Below are 22,624 nucleotides of genomic sequence, written 5' to 3' on the forward strand. Positions count from 1 at the left end.
TTAAAAAAGTAACATGCACGCAGTAAGGGCATTATTGTCATTTTTGAAATTAAGTGTGAATTTCCACGCACGGGCGTACAGTCAGCAGCAGAAGTTCCTAAGCGGGCCAGGTGTTCAAAATGATCTTGACGCGACTTTACTGTTAAGAGAATAAGAGCGTGTCAAGGTAATTTTGAAAACCTCGCCCGCTTAGCAACTTTTGCAGCTAACTGTACCTACTACGCAAACGTTTGTTACAGAACTCTGGGCTATAACCGCGAAAATCAAAGTTCGCAAATTGCGGGCATCTTTCTCAGTTACTTTAATTACGCCTTCATTGGAGTAAAAGATAAATATCCCCGCAATTTGCGAATTTCGGTTTTCGCGGTCGGCCCTCTGAACCTACTTCGCCTTAACTATGACATCATGCCAGGTAACATCAAAAAATGTAAGTCATTGGTCACAGACCATAACAAGTCGCGCGCGCATCGGTCGTCGCGCGGTTCAAAACTCGCGGGCCTTCGGAATTCGAGTGACAACCGACAGTATGTGAACGCGAGTGTGATTATGAAAATTGGAAACAGTGTTTTTTTGAAAGAAAAAGAAGCGGAAGAATTTTTTTTATTTAATTTCAGGTAAGTTTGAAATGCGTAGGTAGATAAAAAATTGTAAATTATTTTTTATTTATTAAGTAATTAAATATATGCATGATTATATTTTTTACAAATTATCTATAAGGGTATTTAGGTAGTAAAATTAAAATCATTAGAATTTTGATTACTTAATGTTAACTAATCGCAATAAATTGCCTATTATACGATATAAAAATCTGTACCTACTTATTATAGTAAGTAGGTATAGGTAGAATACAAAAATACAAAAAAAAATTGTTTTTATGTATATTATGTGCTTTTTTAATAAAAGAAATAATTTATTTAAAGTAAAATTTTGTACATTTTTGAGAACCTAGAAAACCCACTATCAAGTTCATAATACATAGTAGGTAGGTACATTTCTATGCAAGTGTGAAAAGTAGGCTACTCGCCACTCGTTGCGAATTACCTATTCGCACATGTATCCTACAAAGCTTTACAATACCTACATATTATGGCCCTTTCAATTTTAGACATAGACACGTAATGCTATTACCGCACTAGTGCGGTAAAGTAGCACCATATCACACAGATGGAGAGATGAGTCGAAACCCCGTTATCAATCTTGCAGTTCATTGAAATAAGGGTTGGCATCAACCAACATTAATTTCATACGTTTATTGTAGGTAGGCACTTATATGACGTCAGAAAATCGTCATTATTACCTACACTCAATACTGATAAAAATAGGTTATATTATTATACTTATGAACTGTTTTAATATCTCTTGATTATGAAACATCTAAGTTGTCGGAAATTAATCACGGTTGCCGCGTTATGCAATAATATGATCTGAAACAAAGGAAACACGATTAATATCGCGTTATTATTTTAATCGGAGATGCACGGGTCCGCCCCCAATGTCGATAGCGAATAATACAAACATTTCTTAATACTTTGTTTTTTTTGTCAGTTTTGTGACGCCTACGCCTTTTGGTATGTTTTTTGTAGATTGTCTCAAAACGGACTAACGGCGCGATTCGGGAAATGAATTAGAGATTCACTAGATATGAAATAGTAAAGATATGTGACGTTCCACGGCAAAAGGTGGCCTTATGGCGGCTGGCGCTTACGCTATTATTAACGCCGCTCCAACATTCAGCCGGGGCAATGATACCTTTTGCCGTGGAACGTCACATATCTTTTTTATTTCATATCTAGTGAATCTCTAATTCTATTCCCGAATCGTGCCGTAATTCATAAGTTAAGACTTACCTGTCTACAAATTACGTCATGGCTCCTCTACACGATGGTCCAGCGCCGGCCACTCCAAGGGACGCAGCCATGCGGTAGCATGAGATAGGAATATCACTTGCTCCCTATACATGCGTCCCTTGGAGTGGCCGACGCTGGCCCATCGTGTAAAGGAGCCATCACACGAATTATACCCCTTTCCCCTGCTCAACATGTGGTCGCATGTGGCAACCCGGTCTCCGCGCTGGTGTGTTTTTTTAGGGTTCCGTAAATCCGTACCCAAAGGGTAAAAACTGGACCCTATTACATACATGCTATTACTATGACTCCGCTGTCCATCTGTCTGTCACCAGGCTGTATCTCATGAACCGTGATAGCTAGACAGTTGAAATTTTCACAGTGTATTTCTGTTGCCGCTATAACAACAAATACTAAAAAGTACGGAACCCTCGGTGGGCGAGTCCGACTCGAACTTGTCCGGTTTTTTATATTTATTGGTTCACCAACAATTGTTTACACTTCGTTAAATATAAATATACCCGTTTTGACTATTATCGCTAAGCCTAACAATTAGGTACTTAAAGGTAAACACCACTCCCCACACCACGTGACCTCTGCCATACATGAGGTGGGCACAGATAGACGGGAATGATTTATATGTAGCGCCTATTCCCATCTGTACCCACCGGGGACAAATGGGATAGAACCGGAAATGGGTAGAGCACAAGCAACTTTAGGTGCAGAGTTAGGTAAGTAATTGACTAATTGTTTTTTTTTACCAGGTTTTTTTTTAATTTTTGACCCTTACGGTAGGGTACAAACCAACAGTGGTGGCCAAAAAAACTGGTAATTCCCACATAAAATATTTTAACTTAAAACTAAATAAGTACCTACGTTTTTTTATGCCAAACCTAAGTTAACTTAAATTAATATTTAAACAACATTTACAATAATGTACTTTAGTTTATAAATGTCATTCATTTAACACATACATTAGTAACTGTTAGTGTTTGTAGAAATAATCTTGAAATCTTCGAGTTCATTGTTCATTGTATTGAATTTGTAAATTCAACTAGGTAAGTAAATATTTTGTGAATAATAAAATATTCAAACGACGTATATACGGTATATATATGTAGGTACATCCGCATTGGGCGACTATGTATACCTACTTGAAGTATGGACTCGCGCGCGAACGAAACTCATGCTAGCCGGTCAGGGGCATACCCAAGATGACAATCGCTCGCAAAGAAACGAAAACAAAACGCTATCAGTCTTTATCGCACTAATATAGAAAAGTGGTAGAAACAATATCGTTTCGTTTCGCGTAGCGTTCGTTTTCTGCATACGATTGACATCTTGGCTAGGCCCCCAGGTATGTTTAAGTTATGTAGGACAATAGGGAATATTATAACTATGTGTAAGGGGCGCCACTAGCACAAACTGTAAACAGACCGCCTTGATGCATCAATGTAACAATTCGTAACAAATAATCTGTGAAAACTTGTCAAAAACTGTTTAAGGCATAGTATATAATATTATTATTTAAGTTACCTACTCTATGATTTACGGTTTGTGTTAGTGCTGCCTCTGGCGGCAGAAAATTGCAGTATTACTTAATCATTGTTTACCTATAAGCTACAATAGATACCTTACTTATCCAAAATATTTTATATTTTACAATAAAAACTGTCAAATAACTGTAATTTAACTGCGTCGCACTAGTCAACGTCAAAAATATCTGAAATACGTGTTCGAGCATTATTCGATCATAATAATAGTTTTGTATACATATATATGCCATCGCAAGGTAAAGGTCAAAGAGTAGTATTAGTAGGTACTTACTGTACTTAGGGGTTGTGTACAAATCACGCGTGACGTTTTCGGCTACTTTTTGACCCCCTCCCCTCCCCCTTGGTAATATTTGGTGAGTTTTTTGGCTACCCCCCCCCTGCTCCACATAACCTCACGTGTATTTTATTGATTTTTTTTTATCCGACCGGACAAGGCCACGCGCTTTAAAATTTCGTAAAATAGACTCGCTATTTTGAAGTGCAAAGTGAAGATTTATGTTTAACGAAACCGAGCGAAAGTATCTACTCATGTGGTAGGTATTTTTCTTAATTTCGTTCACTGTAGAAAAATACACGTGAGGTCTCCTTATACCCCGCCTCCACCAACGTGATCTGTCGTGATTTTTTCGTGACCCCCACCCCCTATCGAACCTCGCGTGATTTGTGCACAAGCCCGTATAGGTAAGTGAAGGTCTTAGGTCAAACCCATTTAAATGAAAACAAGATTGAAACTGGTTTCCTTTCCGTAGTTTAGACAATAGACATTATCCTCATAATGGTTGGTTAAATAAATAAATTATATATGATAATTCTAAAAGCTAAATATGTACTCATAACTATATATTATCAAAGAGAATAGATAGTATAGAGGGGTCCTGTCATAGTAAATTTTGTAGTCACAGTAAATTTACTGCCATCTATCGACACACGACCAAAACTCAAAATGAAAACGTATAAAACTATCAAAAAATTAATATATATGGATAAATGATTTTATTATTTTTATATCATTTTGACCCATGTTCATTCACTGATACCTATGTGTTAAAATTGTTAAATATGAAACGATGTCGTCACCGCCATCTAGCCGAGGATAGGCCAAAAGTGTATGCGCCATCTGTTTAGAATGACTTTTTCTTGACTTCCGAGGCACGTTTTTTCCTTAGACTTTATTCATCTTATACGGAGTTACATATGTCTTTGATATTATACAGCGATTATTGTACAGTCGACGTCAAAGATATGTTTACACTTTTGCATCTTACTAGGGAGGGCCTGTATATCATATTATGATCCTAAATGACTCAAGCATCTGCTTTGCAGCAAGAAATTAAAGTACCGTGTTTCCGAATGTTAGAAAATGTTTTTCGGTTATTTTGAGAGCGTTTCTTTTATTTTTTGCCATTTTTATATATTGTGATCTTTTTTGCCACTTTTTGGTTATTTCTACTCTGAATCACGAGCACTTTCGATCCTAATGGAATCAAAAAATGTCTCAGAGTTTTTTCCTATTGTGTTACCATTTCCCCATATAGGTACTTTGTATGGCGGTAACAAAAAGGAAAGTTTGAAAAAAGTATGAAAATTTTAGGACACTTTTTTCTCCTATAAGGATGAAAAGGGCTCGCGATCCCTACTAGAAATAACACAAAAGTGGCCAAAAAGGTAAAAATATATAAAAATGGCAAAAAATAAAAGAAACGCTCTTGTAGGTATTTCATTAGAGTGAGTGAACTGTTCAATATATACATAATAATTTTACTGAAACTTTTAAAATATGTATGTTATTTTTGTTACTGCGTACCTTGGAACGTACGTCAGCAAAATTACGTTCATACAAAAAAGCTTCATAGGGTCGTCTTCTTAAATAAATATACAGTCGCCATCAAATAATATCGGAGCAGCCGAAGTGTTCACAAATAACTGAACACCTATAGTCAAGGCGTTAGAGTGTGACGGTGCGTGTTCAGATATTATTGAGCTTTTCTTTTCGATTTTATTTGCGCGACTGATGAGCCCGATCATTAAGCACTATGGGTTAAAAAAAAACATTCTGTGAAAAAAAAGTATTCATAAGATATGGCCACCATATCGTGATTATTTTTGGGGGAGACGGCAAATCATTTTCTATCACATTTTCTAATGAAATTAGATTTCTGCTTTAGATAAACAAAATTGTCATCTGACAATAATTATCAAAAAATCTACATAATTAGCGTAGTCTGACGAAACCACTAGAAAAGTAGTTTTAGGATTTCCGATAAGTACTTAAATTATTTATTTTTCTCATCTCGCGGATCATTCGATCGCAAATGATAATTAAACTGGTTTTTAATGGCTATGTTAATGTTTTTTTTTTATTATGTTCTATTAATCACAGTAACCTTTAACTTTAACGTCACCGAATGCGACAAAGTCTTTAACTAAATGAGTCTAATCACGTAAACTTACAATTATGTATTTATCCTGACGTTTCGAACGTGACGTGGGCGCGCTGGTGGCCTAGCGGTAAGAGCGTGTGACTTTCAATCCGGAGGTTGCGGGTTCGAACCCCGGCTCGTACCAATGAGTCTTTCGGAACTTATGTACGAAATATCATCTGATATTTACTAGTCGCTTTTCGGTGAAGGAAAACATCGTGAGGAAACCGGACTAATCCCAATAAGGCCTAGTTTACCCTCTGGGTTGGAAGGTCAGATGGCAGTCGCTTTCGTAAAAACTAGTGACTACGCCAACTCTCGGGATTAGTTGCCAAGCGGACCCCAGGCTCCCATGAGCCGTGGCGAAAAGGCCGGGATAACGCGAGGAAGAGTTTCGAACGTGACGTAACGTTCTTTACATCAACAATATGCTGAGTGTTGAACCAATAGCATTGCATTTTTTCTTTCGGAGCGATTAATTCCGAAAACATGCATTTCACCGTATCAAAAAATATTGAAATGACCGTATTCATTTTAAAAGACCCATCCAACGACGCCCCACACCAGGCATTTTTTCCTCTTTCTGTATATATAAAACAACAAATAACAACAATACCAATAACTATAATGGCTCCTCTACACGTTGGGCCAACGCCGGCCACTCCAAGGGACGCATTTATGCGTTAGAGGGAGCAAGTGATATTGCTATCTCATTCTACCGCGTGGCTGCGTTCCTTGGAGTGGCCGGCGTTGGCCCAACGTGTAGAGGAGCCATAAGTCGCAATTTTTTTATTTATTGTTTCAGTGGATCGAATGCTGCCAATGAGCCATGGCGCTCAACACGACTCGAGAAGCCAAGTTGATGGCGAGGAGTAAGAACTTTAATTAAATATATTCATCGGTAGCGTTTTCCCTGCGTTCGAATCTCGGTTAGGGTATTATTTGCTTGCGAAAATTGTTCCTGTTTAAAAAAAACAACGGGTTGCACTCCGGGAGTGCCGACAGAAGTGAAAACTCAATGACTAGTCCAAAATGTCTGCAGCACTATGTATAATTGACCCATCCTCCTTTCTATTGAAAAACTTTAGTTCCGAAATTGCTGGCCAGTGAGCTTAAATCTGTAACGTTAATTGTTTAAAATTCGAATAGAAATTGTAAAGTTACCTTGCAGACCTCGCATCTAAATATATTTGGTCATGATATTTTGAGTTTTATTCACCAGTACTAGAGTTCACTTTTATTAGCGATTTCATCAAGATGAGACTTTATTGAATTATTGAATTATATTGGAGTGATATAAAGTTAGAATGTAACTGTGAGATCCTCGTATTTCAGCCCGTACAAGATTAGAACATTGAGCTTTATTGCTTAATATAAAAGTCCAGTTTTAAATAATTGACCTGATTATGATACGTTATGACTAAAGTTCTTTGGTGAATAACATTGTCCGTGACACATGACGTCAGCGTTACGTTACGCGTTACGCTGAATCGAGTTTATCATTTTTTCCCCACCTCAAAAAGTGCTCAGCGCCGCTAAAGAAGTTTTCACTTCAAAATTGTTTTTCATCTCTATTTTTTATTGTCAATAACCCTTTTTTCATATTTTTTTAAAGCTTCAATTGGTTAATTTATGTCTTGTCCTTCTTATCCCTTTCGTGCAATAACATAAGTCAAATAATGACGGGTTAAGACGAACAACTAATAGTTGATTGAGGCTTGTAGACTCTGACCAGGATAACTTTGCACAAATTTAGCAGTAAAAATGCATATCTAATAGTAATCCCTCATCATCCCTCTAAGCTCCTGCTGATAGATACGAGCTTGGGTTAGTTTGAGGCTAAGTCGACCTGTAGCAAATCAATCAATTAATCATTTTTGACTCAACCACAATTATCCATTGCAGGAAGACTGATGATCGCCTTCTTTGTTGGAGTTCTGTGCATCATCATATCAGCGATACTGATGGCCATCAATCCCGTCCACATCATAGCTAAGTTTGTGAGTATTTTATATATAACTAGTCTCTTTCAGCGACTTCTTCTGCGTGGAGTGGCGATGATTGATAAATTCTATCCTACGTCCTTCCCCGGGCTTCAAACTATCTCCATTTACAAATTACATCAGTATCAGTTTAGCTGTTTAGCCGGTTTCAGCATGAAGGAGACAGACAGTGACTTTTGCATTTATAATATTAAGTAGGTATTTATGGGGTTAAATATAGGTTATGTTTGACCCTAAATGAATGTGAAAAGACTCACCGAATGATGATTGGCTATGTTTTGTACGTGTTGAGACATTACTGTCACAAATTAGATGTATGTAAAAATGACGTATTCATTGCGTTAAATATTATCATAGTATTATTAGTCTCTTTCATTCAATTAACAAACCATTTTTACGATTCTCTACCAAGCCGAAACCGAAACCGGAATGCGTATATGGTCTAACCTTTCTTTTATTTTTTAGAGCTCCGTACAAAACTTTGTTCACGGAGCTCCTATTTAAACATATTCTGGATTTCCTGTGATAAAGTATATATATAACACATTTATTACATTAAATAATACAATTTCAAACGTATTTAAAAACAGTTGTACGGTAGAAAGAAGAGAAATCTAATCTTCAAGGATGGGTACCTAACTACCTATTCCACAGCCGTCTTCAGATCCAAATCTTTCTATCCTTCTTCTCGTTCCTCTAATTCTTAGAGAGACCGCTCTGATGATTGATATTTGTATTTTGACTTTGATGTTATATATAGTGAATGTTGGAAAGAGATAGTTGTAAATTTAGCATTCTATCCGTTTCTGTTCAAGGTGGGACATGATATGGAATATTAAAGGCTTGTGTAACTCTCGCGTTGGTATCCTCACGTACAGTTGGCATCACTTTAGCAACACGTTGTAAAGTTTACTAGGCCAGTACGTGATTTCCTTAATTTTTAACTGGCCGTCAATAAAGGTTTCAATTTGACTTGTTACCTCAAATTATTTGCAAATCGAATTAATTATTTATTGAAGATTTGACCTAAATGATAACATTTTTGTGAGATATATATTTTCATTGTAATTTTAAATGGGCATTTCTCAGGAGGGCCATTTTTACGTGTCCGGGGCAATAAATTATTGAATTTACTGTTCAATACGTCTGAATTAATTTAGGCATGATCTTCAGCCTATAGTCTGTCTGGGACACTATCAAATGATCTATTTATTATTTATATAATACAAGAAAAAAAAATTCAAATGCCAAAAATGATGTTCGGTGGGAGTGTCCCGCACCCAGATTTTATGAAACAAAAAATTATTACTCAAGATGGGGCATTAGATCGGAGTTATTATGGGTATTCACGCATAAGTTATTAGTTAACTTATCATATTCTTTATATCACAATAATGTGTTTGCTCAACTCATTGAATAAAACCAAATTTACGATGTGTCCCGGGCTAGTACCTGATTTCGGTGTAATTTGCAAAACATGTCGGTACTCCTTCAAAGTTGTAAACCAGGAACTCAGTGTCTCAAACATAGTATGCTTTAGTTGTGTCTTAACCGTTGAATAAAGTAGAAGTACAGTCACAGTTTAATTAAGTGATTTTTTAAAGGTTTTTCCGTCCTTCGGTGGGTTTGGTTCTATGTTTTTTTGAGATCGGTGGTGCAATTTACTCCGGAATTTTTAGTGCATTTATCGTTATGCAAGTGATTAAGAAATCCTCGAAAGTACGTAAATCCATCATTATTACATCTCCTCTGTATCACTCATGCTATTTCTGTTATTGCTAAAAAGCGATTAATTTTGACATCGCTGGTGTTGATTTCCTTGGTTTCGGTGGATTTTTTGACCACCGATATCAAAAAAGTGATCACTGAATTCAAATCCTGCTTTGTAAACTAGCTTGTTGTACTAATTTATCACACCTAAAAAGTGCAAGATACGTTGTATAAACGTAAAATTATGTTTGTAAGTAAATTAAGTCATAATAGGTACAAAACATCACTAGTTTACTATGAGTAGTTTTTTAAACCAGACGTGTGTTGAAACTCGTAGACCCATTGTTTCTTTCTCTGTCTTGATATTCTCCACCAATGAAGTAAATTATGTTAATTGTCCTCTGTATCACCTGAGGCCCTACACCTCGATACCTTTCAACGTGTCAGCCATGTTAAATGAATGCAGTCAATTAGATCCCACTTCTTTTAAAATAACTTGTGTATGTAAGTACTATGCAAGGTGCACCCAAGGGACAGGATGTTCAGAACAAGGGATTAAAAATAAAGTGGCCGTATAATGTCGAGATCGCTTCAAAGGCACTGAGCGTACCTTACTGATCGATATTTCTAAAGGATAGCCATAGACACAAATTGAACATAGCAAATGTTTTAACAATCCTCAATGTCTTATGTATTTATGTCTAAATATAGGAGTTACAATTTAGCCCAAGTGTTTGAGGGTGCTGGAGATCATAATGAATAGGTATTTAGATCTTCAAGCATTAGTCGACCACTTCAAATAGTTTTAAATTGACGGAGTTCACGCTTTAAAACTCTGTTATTCAAAAATACTTGTTTTCCGTATTGTATCACATTACTTTATAAGTGCATTAAACATTTTTTGAGCATTGAACGCCACTCCAAAGTTTCTTGTTTATCGGGTGTAGGTAACATAAGTTTCTTTTTGATGCATGTGCGGTCGGATTGTGTGAAACAATCATCTTCTCCTTCATAGCATTAATGTGCGAATTTGTGGTCGACATGTCTGAAACTCGTTCCAGGACCATACATCGCCCTATTATATGAGGACAGTCAAATAGTGTGGGATATCTTCTAGAGATGTTATTTTACAAGCCGTAATTAGGTTATTTTACTTATTTTTAAATCTTGGGTCTATATCTATTAAATTTATGTAAGCTTTCGAGATCATTAGCCTTGTTACATCGCTTATCATCAAATAAGATTGAAAAATATGATTAAAATGTAATATAATTGAGATATACAATTGAAATGTGATTTTTGTGTATGCATTATTGAATTCGGTGATCCCAATTGATTTCAGTGCCTGCACATGATTTCGGTGTTTTTTAAATCTCAAATATCTTAAAAACTATAAGGTTCTAATGGAGGCCTCCACTACCATTATTTTTTATATTAAGGCTAGATTTTAGGAAATAAAGTCGCATATCAAATAAGTAAAAAAAAAATTTGGCACCGAAGTCAGGCACCGAAGGTCATCTCTGAGAATCGCCCTAATGGTTTGATATATTCTTGCTATTTATCTATAAGTTTTATATACATACATCGTCGTCTAATACGTAAAACATGAGCGTTATTGAGCTTACCTACTGTGGAGCAAGGTCGACTTGTGTAAGAGTGTCCCATAATATTTATATGTTTATTTATGGTCACTGTTAACTTGGTGCAAAGTTAGCGTGGTCGGAGTCAAGCAAAATAAACAATGAGTCTGCCAACTTTACATTATGGGCCCGATTCGGATTTTGAAATAGACATCTATTAAACATCTTTAAGACATCACCAAGATACGATAACGATATGTTTAAGATCTAACCTGTCAAATTTGACATTTGCGCGATTCTGAAGATACTGGTTGAACGGTTTCCACAGGATATGACTTAGAGATCCAATTCACATCTAATAGATATCTTACTCTATCTAACGTAAAAGTGACATTGGTTGCCCGAATTGCGCTGCAAAAGAGAACTAGTTGATATCTAAACTATAACGTATCTAGAATGGATCTAGTACGTGTCGTCTCATGTGAATATCTTGAAGTTCGAATACGGCAGTAGATTACAAATTTCAAATAGGAACGCCAAAACGTCGCACACAAACAAGAGGGCGAGGGGGTGTAGCTAATGTAACGTAGTACATTTTTCTAAATTTATATTAATTATTATTGAGATGATTCATAATCAAAAGAAAAATACTTTTTCTTATTTCAACGTTTTTAACAGTGTCCGAAACGAACTATATTAATTGCACTTCTTTGCATAATCTGTTGCATTCAGATGCACCTCTAGATGCTTATCTGTTGTCGGGGTTGTCATACGAGTAAAAATAAATAAAACTTGAGATATTTATATTGTCACTCCAGGAAAACTTTGTATGATTTAGGTATGTTTTTTCAGGTAAAAAATAATTTTGATATAAAACAAAACATAGAAATTACAGACTTACAGAGTGGCTCTGGAATGAAACAATATTAGATTTAATGATAAAAATATATTTCTTAGGCTCAGGAGTGAAATTGTCTAAACAATTCAGATAGAATTTTCGAAGGATTTGTGTCTTCAAGGGACTGCCACCCTACTTTTGTTAGGCCCTCAGGGACCTCCATATTGGAGGAGTTCATTCGAGAATGATTTGCACATTTGATTTGGGAACCCCTCTGGGGACACTCGCTCGCAAGAGCACAATTCATGGGAAGACCACACTTTCGACATGGTGGTCTGAAAGATGGAAACGGCTTGAGTCCTTCGGAAGCTCCACTGAGTGAGTACTAATTAAATTTCGTGGTGATCAACTCCACAATGGCGCGAAACGTTGTGGGTTTGTTCTTAACCAGGTTTTGGTTCTTTGCAGAGTGACTCCTGCTCGAGGGAAGGGAGCGCTCCGCCAGAAGTCTTAGCAGCTTTCAGTGCGGTGAGCTAAATTTACAATTGTTTCGTTTCTTCTCTAGCGGCCATAAAGGGCATCGGCTAATATAACCTTTTCTCGGTTTACAGGAGCCGGGAATTTAAATTAAATTTAAATTAAATTTATTTCATCATTTCAAAAGCTTGGAAGTCAATTTATGAATATTGTTTGGGAGACCTCCTGGATCGAGGAATTAAGCATCCCATCTGCCTCTGCCACGTCGTCTTGGTACCACGTGCGCGGCCCCTGAGCTCTACATCTCCGCTCAGCTTCTAGCCTTCTCGGGGAAACCAGCCTGACACCCCGCAGCGTCTGAGGAAGGTTTTCATCCTGAGGTCGGTCCTTTCCATGTTTTAACTTTGTAGGGCATCAGCACCAGCTGTAAAGTGGAGAGTGAATTTAAAACTATGAGCAACCATTAAAGTAGCATAAAGACTTTTGAAAATCCTGGTACATCGAATTTAGAGTTACGATAATTTAGTTCTTAAATAAGTAGAATTCTGTGTGAAGCTTTATTCTGGACCTATTAAGCGGCCCCGCCGTCCACTGAGCTAAGTTCTACCATTAGGTGTCGTCAAATCAAGTTAGAGGTTCACACAGAGGTCATAAGTTTAGATTAAGCCACTAACATTGCATAGGCAAGATTTTAGTAATAAATAAAGTTCCTTAAATATAGATTTGTTCGCTTTTTATCTCCCAAAATAGGTTCCTCCAGCAAGCAATTTTTGACACCACATTTTTACTAATTAAGTTAATTTTATTTTCTGTGCTAACGTGCTATGCTTTATTGAACAAGCCGGAGCTTTGTAATCTTATTTACCTTTAAAAATAGTACGTTTCACTAAGTTATTAACCTATAAAACAAAATCGACATGGAAAGAATCCATTCTTTCGCAGTCGGTTAAAATTAACGAAATCACACACAGTAGGTGACCACCAATAAAAAGCTATAAATAACCTTTTTACTAGTTATTGCTAAAAAGTTATGACAACTAGCAATTGTCGTTTTAAGATAATGACATAATACTTAACATGTATAATAACTTAGTTCAATTATATAGTGACAATAACATACTAATTGATTTACAATTCCATGAATATTGTGACGTCACTTACGTTACCATAAGATATTGTGTTAATGAAAACACAAAAGCCAAAAACAATAAGGTAATCTCAGACTACGTGAAATAGCTACACAGTTTTTAATCCAAATATGAAGTTACGGAGCAATGAGGAAAAATCAGGAACTGTTTGTTTAATAGGAGTCGCAAGTCAAGTGCCGCGTTTTAATATAATTTAGTATATCTGAATCTCATATCATATCTAATTTTACAATTGATTTCTTTTTTCAGCAAACACGCATAGCCCCAAACTCCCTCCCATACCACCTACTCCAGTCCGAAGTGGAGGGGGTCCACGTGAAGGCGTACCTCTTCAACGTCACCAACCCCGTGGAGTTCCTGAGCGGGAGGGACCGTAACATGAAGATGCAAGAGATCGGCCCTTTTAGCTACAAGTGAGAGGTTATTGTTAAGTTAGAGCAGTGGTGGGCAAAGTACGGCCCGCGGGCCATCTGCCGCCCGCGAATGGATTTTATCCGGCCCGCCGCCGGTCCTATGAAATAATTAGTATATGGGCTATATGGCACGATTATCACAAATAAAAAAAAAATTGGCTACAATTCTGGCCCTCCACTTAAATATCCAAAATTTTCTGGCCCCCCATGAAGAAAGTTTGCCCACCACTGAGTTAGAGCGACGCTGCCATTTTGTATTTTATTGACATACATGTATGTAACACGTAGCCTTAAACATGTATAGAGAATGACAAATTGATAGACATCTTAATCATTACCATTTATTTAGTAGTTTTTAAGATTTAAAAGAATAAGTATGTATATCACATATCACACAGAAAATTATGCATCGACAACCACTCTGCTCGCTGATTGACGTTGTTAAGTTAGCCCTCCGCGCTATGAGTGAAAAAGCATCTTTTCGAAATCACTTCTCCCTTACTTTACCTAGTCCAGTCAGAGGTGGAGGGGATCCACGTGAAGGCGTACCTATAATGTCACCAACCCCGTGTGGAGTTCCTGAGCGGGAAGGACCGTAACTTGACGCACACGCACGCTCTGCTCAACTCCGTGCTCGAGGCACACCCGGAGTGTGATTTGTTTGTGAGTGCAATTGGACGACTGATGATTGAGTGTAAGAGAGTGATAGAGCGAGAGATGCCTGTAAGTAGTATTATATAATATTGTTATGTAAATACTTGTGTAACCTATGTATAAGTATTACTGTCTCCCAATTTGTGCCGCTGTGGCTTTAGCTGTTAAGGTACAATTGTCAACTTAAATAATAAATAATAATAATAACAATAATGACGATGAAGGAGGATCGCCCTTTTAGCTACAAGTGAGAGGTTATTTTTAAGCTAATGTAATACACATTTAAAAGTTTTCACGAAAAAACTGTTCATAGTTAATACACAACAGTAAAAAAACATTAATCTGAAAATTTATATTCTGTGACAGCTCATATTGTTACTTTTTATTTAACTGCCGCCATTATCTATTAAAAACAACATTACCTACAATTACGCAAAACCGATATTAATTCAATCATTATCACATCGAATACGAACGTTAGTTAGAAACTTGCATCAAAAACTACTCTGAGCGCGGGTTCTCAGTATTCAAATAGTCCTTTGCGTGATGACCACCTGTCTTTTTTAAGCTAGTGAAAACGCATTTTAACTAAGGCAATAAGGAAAATTGGTTTTACTTTGGAATAAAGAATAAAAAATAAAAGCGTAACTTAAATAGGTTTTTTTAAGTTTAAAATGTTTAATTCTTTACAGAGAACTTCGCTCCAACGATGATTTAGAGCTGGACCTAGAAGAAGGTGTGGTGCGATACACGCCCAACGTGAATGTAGAATTCGTTCCTGAGGAGTCTGTCGGGCGACCAGAGGACATCAATGTCACCATACCTAACATTGCTATGCTGGTGAGGAAATATGATTTATTACCACATCGGTGGCTGACAATCATACAATCCGCCTAATAGTACCTAAACTATTACCGTTTCTTTAAAATTCTGTACATATCCTGGTTGAAGAACCTCGTACTGCCTTCTGAGAAAACCAGGTCAGCGCGTTCGCAGAAGAAATATCATTCGAATCTGCACAATGCGCGATCATTATGGTACCAGTAGGCTAAGCAAGCATAGAAGCGCCTCGACAATATCTCGCGCGTGAGATAGACTACGCGTCTGTGTTAATTAGAGAGACACGTAGCGCTTCTGGGTGAGAAAATTTACGCTCTGCAGATGGCGTCGAAGTTTCGAATTCGACCAAAGCATAACTCACAAACTCACTATAGTTGTTAATACTTTGATAACTATTCCTCCGCAGAGCATGACGGCCATGATGTCCTCATACCCATTCTGGACGCGGTTCGGCTACAACGCCTTCCAGAAGCAGGTCGATTCACGAGCAATCATAACTGGTAAGTAATAGCATACTAACCAGCCTCTGCCCACGAATTCCTCCGTAAAAACTTCTAATCCTTCCCTCAATGTTGGAAATATGTAGTCAGCCACATCAAAATGATCTTTACACACGTAATGTCATACCCATCACCTTGTCATTTATGATAAACTAAGTATAAACGTTAACATTAATGTTGCAGTCCCGGCACACGAGTACTTGTGGGGGTACGACGAAGCCCTCATCACCATGGGAAACACGTTCATGCCCGGATGGATACACTTCTCCAAGATGGGGATCATGGACAGGGTACGTAGTACGTAAGTGAAAAGAGTCAGAAATGAAACACGCTTTAATGTCAAAACTTCCATTGTGTCCTTCAAATGTGAGTCACAGACATATTAAATATATAAATTTATATGTGTATTAAAACGGGTCACTCACGTATTTTAAATCGAAAAACGCTCGACATGTTTAACTCCGTACCGAGGAGTGTCGTCAGGTGTGCAATAAAGAGTGTACCTATTGTATTTGTATTGTTTTGTTTTTCAGCTATACGACAAGACTGTCCCAAACCGGCTGGTAGTCGGTGCAAGAGATGTTGATAAGTTTGAGATTAAGTCCTTGAACGGAGTCAGTGGACTACCGCCCTGGGGGTACGAGGATAATACGACCAGGTAAATGGGGATTATCACAAACTGGGCCGTTATTTTGTTTGTAGTCGATTTTTTTTCCGTCAATCTGGTTAAGAATAGATAGAGTTCCCTGTTCTTAATAATATAAGCGCAAATTCACCGTATATCCTAAAAAGCTGAATATGAAAATTATATAAATTTTTTGGGGCAAGATATGATTTCGAATTTTTCCTCATATCCCTCTTTCAGAACAAACTGCAACACCTTCACAAATGCGTACGAGGGCGTGGCTTACCCGGATGACATGACCCCTGAAAAGGAAATCCGGATCTTTCGGAACGTTCTATGCCGGTTCCTGGAGCTGGACTACCAGGTAAGGTTTTTTTTTTTATCCGAATTTTAAATTATTGTTCAGTCTGCGGCGGAATTGGTCTGATCAGGAATTTTGGACGAATGAGATATAATTAACTTAACCCTTAACTAGGTTTTACCAATTTAGAAGGTTTTCCCAACAAAACAAATATTATTTTCCAAATAGTTACGTTTGGTGATTCATTTGAAGACGAGTCACACATTTCCCGAAAGACCAATTTCATTTGAACCTTAAATCGAATGGATGAATGGATAAGGTTGAAATTAAATTGACAAGTGTGTGGTTGATAAATGGTACTATGCCTGGAAAAGGGTTAAATACGTAAGGAAATAGCTAGGTAACTCTGAAACTGAAATAGATGTCATAGGTATAGGTACCTATATTAAAAGAAATAGGAACCAAAGCCTCCAGTGTCCAAAACTGTGTTTAAAATAGCGTCCTAAGCTTTCGCAGCATTATTAGTCTAGCTCTAGTAAGTAAAGCAACTTTTCATACCTATCTAATTATAGCAGATTTGACGGTCGGGATGTTCAGTTCCCTTAAATTTGAGCGATTTGTACCTACTTAGGACACTTGGTCCACCATGGAACAGAACATTTAGAATTGTTGAGTATACCTTACATCAGGTATATGTAATTTAGACATTTATATCCGTTAACTTAGGCGGTCGTCACACTGCTTCGCATCTCGCAGCGGCGTCCGTTGATGCGTTTTTTAACTTTGTATTGTAGAATCTTGATTTTGTATAGAAAAATCGCATGGTACGACACACTGGCTCCGCCTCGACGCGCGGAGGAGCGAAACGCACGACGACTCGCGCGCTCGGATGGAGACGCGGTGCGTGCCGCAGGGTATGTCACACTGAGCTCCGCAGTGCCGTACGGATTTTAGTGCAAGAAGGACGTTGAAGATTTCAATGAAGTAGTAGATTATTAGTTATTACTTACTTGAGTGTAAGCCAAAGCTTTTCTTCCGCTGTAATAGAACGTCGAAAATTTGTGTCCACGCCAGTAATAATCACTCCAATTTTGCTTAGCAAATTATCAAATGACGCGGTTGACATACGGGTGCATTTAAAAAAAAATTCTTCGTCTTGCCTAAAATCTTGGTAATCTCTAGCAAAATACCCATTTATAGGTCTGGTTTATAAATAGGGATGTACCCAGACTTCTGCGTTTTATGACTCGATTGTACAAAAACCAAACTGAAAGTATCACCGCTGCGTTCTGAATAAGTTCCGTTTCCATTTTATCGACAAATAGGAACTGTTTTCACCTTAACGTTCGAATGTGATATGAACGCGAGACGAAAGTAACGCGGGACGTCGCGCATCGCAGGTCCGGACGGAGATGCGGAGAAAACTCGGACGTTGGTGCGTTGTCTCCGCATGCGAGTCCGTTGCTCCGCGTCTCGCAACGAGACGCGGTGGCAGTGTGACAACCATCTTAACCCTTTCCAGGAGCAAATCACGATGGACTTCGGCGCTGATGCGTTGGTGTACAAAATCAGTAACCGGACGTATTCACCAGGGAAGGACAACGAGTGCCTCTGTGGCAAGGGGATCTGCATGGACGGCCTGTCGGATCTCTCGCCGTGTTTTTATGGTGAGTTTTGATGACTACGAAAGGATGTAGCAAGATAGCCTTTCAAAATTTGCCCCCAAAGCTTTGAGTACGAAACTATTACCAGATGATGCCATGTAAAGTAGAAAATACGTCATACAAAATAGGTAAAAAACGTCCAAAAATATTTTGCTAAGAATATTTTGAGCATCACGTCACTAAACCTTATAAAACAAAGTTCCCCGCTGCGTCTGTCTGTTTGTATGTTTGTGTGTTTGTTCGCGATAAACTCAAAAACGACTGTACGGATTTTCATGCAGTTTTCACCTATCAATAGAGTGATTCTTGACGAAGGCTTAGGTTTTTTGCTAACCCGTGCAAGCCGGGGCGGGTCGCTGTCGCTAGACATAATAATACCTATAATACTCGTACATCATACAATCATTTAAGGTTTGAACCTGACTCACCTGAGTCTCAATACGACACAGTTCGGCCTACAAGCATGAAACTCCATCGCCTTTCCAGGTCTGCCTCTCGCCATGTCCAACGCGCACTTCCTGAACGCGCCTCCTGAAATGTACGAGCGGATCGAGGGCCTTCAACCGGACGAGGCCAAGCATGGAGGACGGTTTCTCATTGAACCGGTAAGGATCAATCAGTTCTGAATAATCCATCATCAATTGACCACGATCTCCCGAAAGGCCTTAAAATACGACCAAAGTGGTAAAATTCTGAGCATTGAAAGATATCTTGCGTTAATTCTTCGTCTCCTCCAATACATCTAAATGTTTGTGTTTGTGTGTCGTATCAGGCTGTCAAGGAAATAAATACCGGAGATTGCTTCACCGACAAGAGCGTAGCTCTTGAATTTCTGATGATGATGTTTGTATTTTCACTCATGAGAAAGGAAACACACAAATAACCAATCAAATAACTAGGATTCCAAGCCGGGATCTCCAGCTTTGTAGGCAGGGACCGACAAGGCTAGGAAGCCGTTAACATTTACTTTCATGTTTTGGGATTTTGAGTACGCAGCATCACATAAATATACTTATCATATTTGCAGCAAATCGGAGCCGTAATAGAAACGGAGTTCACAGTGCAGGTCAACATCGTGATGGGAGACGTCAGCTTCAACGATGAGGCCAAAGCCATGTCCGGCATGGTTGTGCCGGTTGGATACTTTAAAATTGTAAGTATTTAAGAAAACAGGGCTGGATGTTACAGCCTACCCAGGTAGAAAATGAATTCGACACTTTGGCTACGGCAACTTGACAGTACTGAAACTTGGAGTATTCTTGTCACTCTGTAAGTACAGTTTCAAGGCAAGCCAGTCTTCGTTCTTAATTCTGGTTTATCATATATTTTTATTTTGCTAAACCAGAAAACGTTAGGTCATAACAATATTAATAGACGTTTTGTCTATTGCAGATACTCCCAGCTCTGCCTGAACACACCAAAGACCAGCTCAATCTGATGTATAAGACTGGACCCGCCATCTTCTTAGCGGTCGAGATATCACTGTACATCCTCGGCACCCTTCTCATAACCTATTCCTTCGTCCAAGTCTGCAGAACGTGGCTCTGCGCTGATGAAAGGGCTATTGAGTACCAGACCCCGAGCGATGAGAAGAAGGCAACGATATTGTGTGTTCCGTTGATGGACTTTGATTCTAAAAGCAATAGTTTCTTGTTATAGTTGAGGACCCAGCTGTGTCATCATCATTAGACAACGAATGTAATACGTCTAGAAAGCGAACATCGAGAATCGAATTTTCGTTGTCTGCTTCTCTATCGCTCTTGCATTAGGGCGATAGAGATACCGAAATTTCGATTTTCGGAGTTAAGGCCTTAGGTCAGGAGGCAGGTAACCTTAGGGGTGAAATAGGTGAAAGTAAAGTTGAAGAATATTATTCCATTTTCGGCAAATAATTAAAAAAATTAGCCATAACTCAAAGAAAGTTGAATATAAGTGTTTTTTTTATTTTGTCGATTGAAAGGATAAGGTAGTTGTACTGCCACACTGCGCATAATCGCCGTAACTGCTATTAAGCAAGCAAAGCGGAGGCAAATCTGACATATTCTGTGTACAGCAGATTTGCATAGGGCTGTAATCTGTAATAGATCTTGAGACTAGGCATTACTTATATTTTTTTTACCAGGTGGGATTGAAACAGGAGCATATATTTAAATGAGTAGAAATCTTGATATTGCATGTAGGTATGTACAGTCGCCATCAGATATATCGGAGCGTCCGAGGTGCTCAAAAATATCTGAACACGCACTCTAACGCCTTGACAATAGAGACGTGTTCAGATATTTGTGAGCGCCTTATCCGCCCCGATATATCTGATGGCGACTGTACTTAGATCAAAATAAAGTAAAGATTTTTTAAGTAAGTTATTTAAATAAATTTTTCAATTTTTTTGCTCGTGTTACAAGACCATCCTGAATATTAGGCATAGTATACGTTGGTAGGTGCTAGTAGTAGCATAGAGCTATGTCATAGTGATAAAGGTGCGTTTTAATGTTTGTCAGCAAGCAAGCCACAGCATGTGACTTGCCACACATGATAACTGATGTGCTATTGAAAAGTTTCATAAATAGCGAAATATTGATATGGAATAATATCTAGATATACTTATCTATATTATTTATTTAGAAATCTTTGGAAACTTTCCGCAAGTTGCATAAATAAAAACGCACCAAAATATTTAAAATGTGCCTAATACAGGGTTACACCATTTTGCTCATTCAAGCAACTAGAATAAATGAGAGTAGGTATTTAAGTCATTTGTAAATTTAATTTTAATTTACAAGGGGAAATGCGTTTAAGGATTTTAAGTATTTAATACGGATCCACTTAGGTTATTTTAGGCTGTATTCCTATCTGTCCCCGTCCCACGTGATCAAGATGGGGACAGATGGGAATACATATTTAGAAATAAATATTACTGTGATACGTGGAGGCACGTAAAACATACTTACCTAATATTTATATAGGTACTTAAATTGAGCAATTTTTTGTGTTCATTAATAGACTTTTATTAGATTACTACCTAGATTATCTTAAATAATCCAAATAAAAATGGTAGGTGATCTATTTGCCATTATCACAAGTATTTAATTCTATTGCAGATTGTATTTTATGGCATTGACACATTTCATATAATTGCCAATTTCTTGCGAAAAATATATGCTTTACTATGTTTTGATTGATATTTTATCGATTGTTGAATAAATGTCCTGTTTTTACTTACTTAGTAGTTAAATACGAATTCGTAAATATTATTTTCAATACGTCCTCACACTCCATGTAAATATTATAAGTAGGTAGACAATTAGGATTTTTTTGGGTTCGGATTTATATAAATTATAATTTATACAATTTAAAAAATAATATGTTGAAAATAACAAAAGGAACAAAGGTACAAAAATAAGCTATTGTAAATAAATAATTTATAATATAAAAATTACATCTTTCCATTACAAAACCTCTTAGGCGATAAATAAGTGTCAATATTGCGATTAATTCAGAAAAAAAAATATTTATTTACTTTACATGTAATGTAGGTAATATTTAGGTTTATAACCCATTCGAAAAAACGCATTTATTTATTTTTTCCTTTTGAACGCCATCAGTCAAACCCGAGAACGTAAAGGGGCCCACTGATTAACAGTCCGCCGGACGGTATCGGCCTGTCAAAACTGGCCGGAACTGTCAAAAATTTTGCCAGTTCCGAACAACTGACAGGCCGATACCGTCCGGCGGACTGTTAATCAGTGGGCCCCTTTATGCGCACGCGCTCGTCATAAGCACAGAATAATTAAGTACCTAATAGTACTACCGTACAGAAAGGAAACTTCCTACAAAACCGAAGTTTGACCGCGGTTCAGTGACGAATCATGCTGTCCTTTTCTTACTTTTCTTTGGGTTAAGTAATTGTCTTATCTTTGGTCGTGCACGCAAAGGGACGTCAAGTTGTGTCAACCTTAATAATTGCTAGGAGCAATGCTGAGCCGAACGGAGCCGAGTTTGCCCGAAGCAAGGAGTTTCGCACCCCTGCCATAAGCTGGCAAATGTCGAAGGT

The 22,624-nt window shown here is 37.7% G+C and overlaps 2 protein-coding genes across 2 annotated transcripts in view; one reads left to right on the forward strand and one right to left on the reverse strand.

Moving 5' to 3' along the window:
- Positions 1 to 22,624, reverse strand: part of LOC134806161 (high-affinity choline transporter 1) — a 357,022-nt gene that overhangs the window by 37,408 nt on the left and 296,990 nt on the right. The gene's annotated exons all lie outside the window — the stretch shown is intronic.
- LOC134806134 (scavenger receptor class B member 1-like) lies at positions 428 to 22,169 on the forward strand. The gene is made up of 13 exons (XM_063779417.1): positions 428 to 614; positions 6,626 to 6,692; positions 7,726 to 7,820; positions 13,826 to 13,989; positions 15,336 to 15,483; positions 15,890 to 15,983; positions 16,167 to 16,273; positions 16,517 to 16,641; positions 16,849 to 16,972; positions 18,432 to 18,576; positions 19,060 to 19,178; positions 19,601 to 19,726; positions 19,966 to 22,169. The coding sequence occupies exons 2-13, from the start codon at positions 6,650 to 6,652 to the stop codon at positions 20,230 to 20,232; spliced, it is 1,557 nt and encodes a 518-aa protein (XP_063635487.1). The 5' UTR covers positions 428 to 614; positions 6,626 to 6,649; the 3' UTR covers positions 20,233 to 22,169.

Source organism: Cydia splendana, chromosome 2 (genome assembly GCF_910591565.1).
Source record: "Cydia splendana chromosome 2, ilCydSple1.2, whole genome shotgun sequence".
Classification (NCBI taxonomy): domain Eukaryota; kingdom Metazoa; phylum Arthropoda; class Insecta; order Lepidoptera; family Tortricidae; genus Cydia; species Cydia splendana.

Coding starts and splice junctions, on each gene's coding strand:
- LOC134806134 (XM_063779417.1), top strand. CDS start 6,650: ATGGCGCTCAACACGACTCGAGAAGCCAAGTTGATGGCGAGGA. Junction 6,693..7,725: donor AGCCAAGTTGATGGCGAGGA/GTAAGAACTTTA, acceptor TATCCATTGCAG/GAAGACTGATGATCGCCTTC. Junction 16,973..18,431: donor TCCTGGAGCTGGACTACCAG/GTAAGGTTTTTT, acceptor AACCCTTTCCAG/GAGCAAATCACGATGGACTT.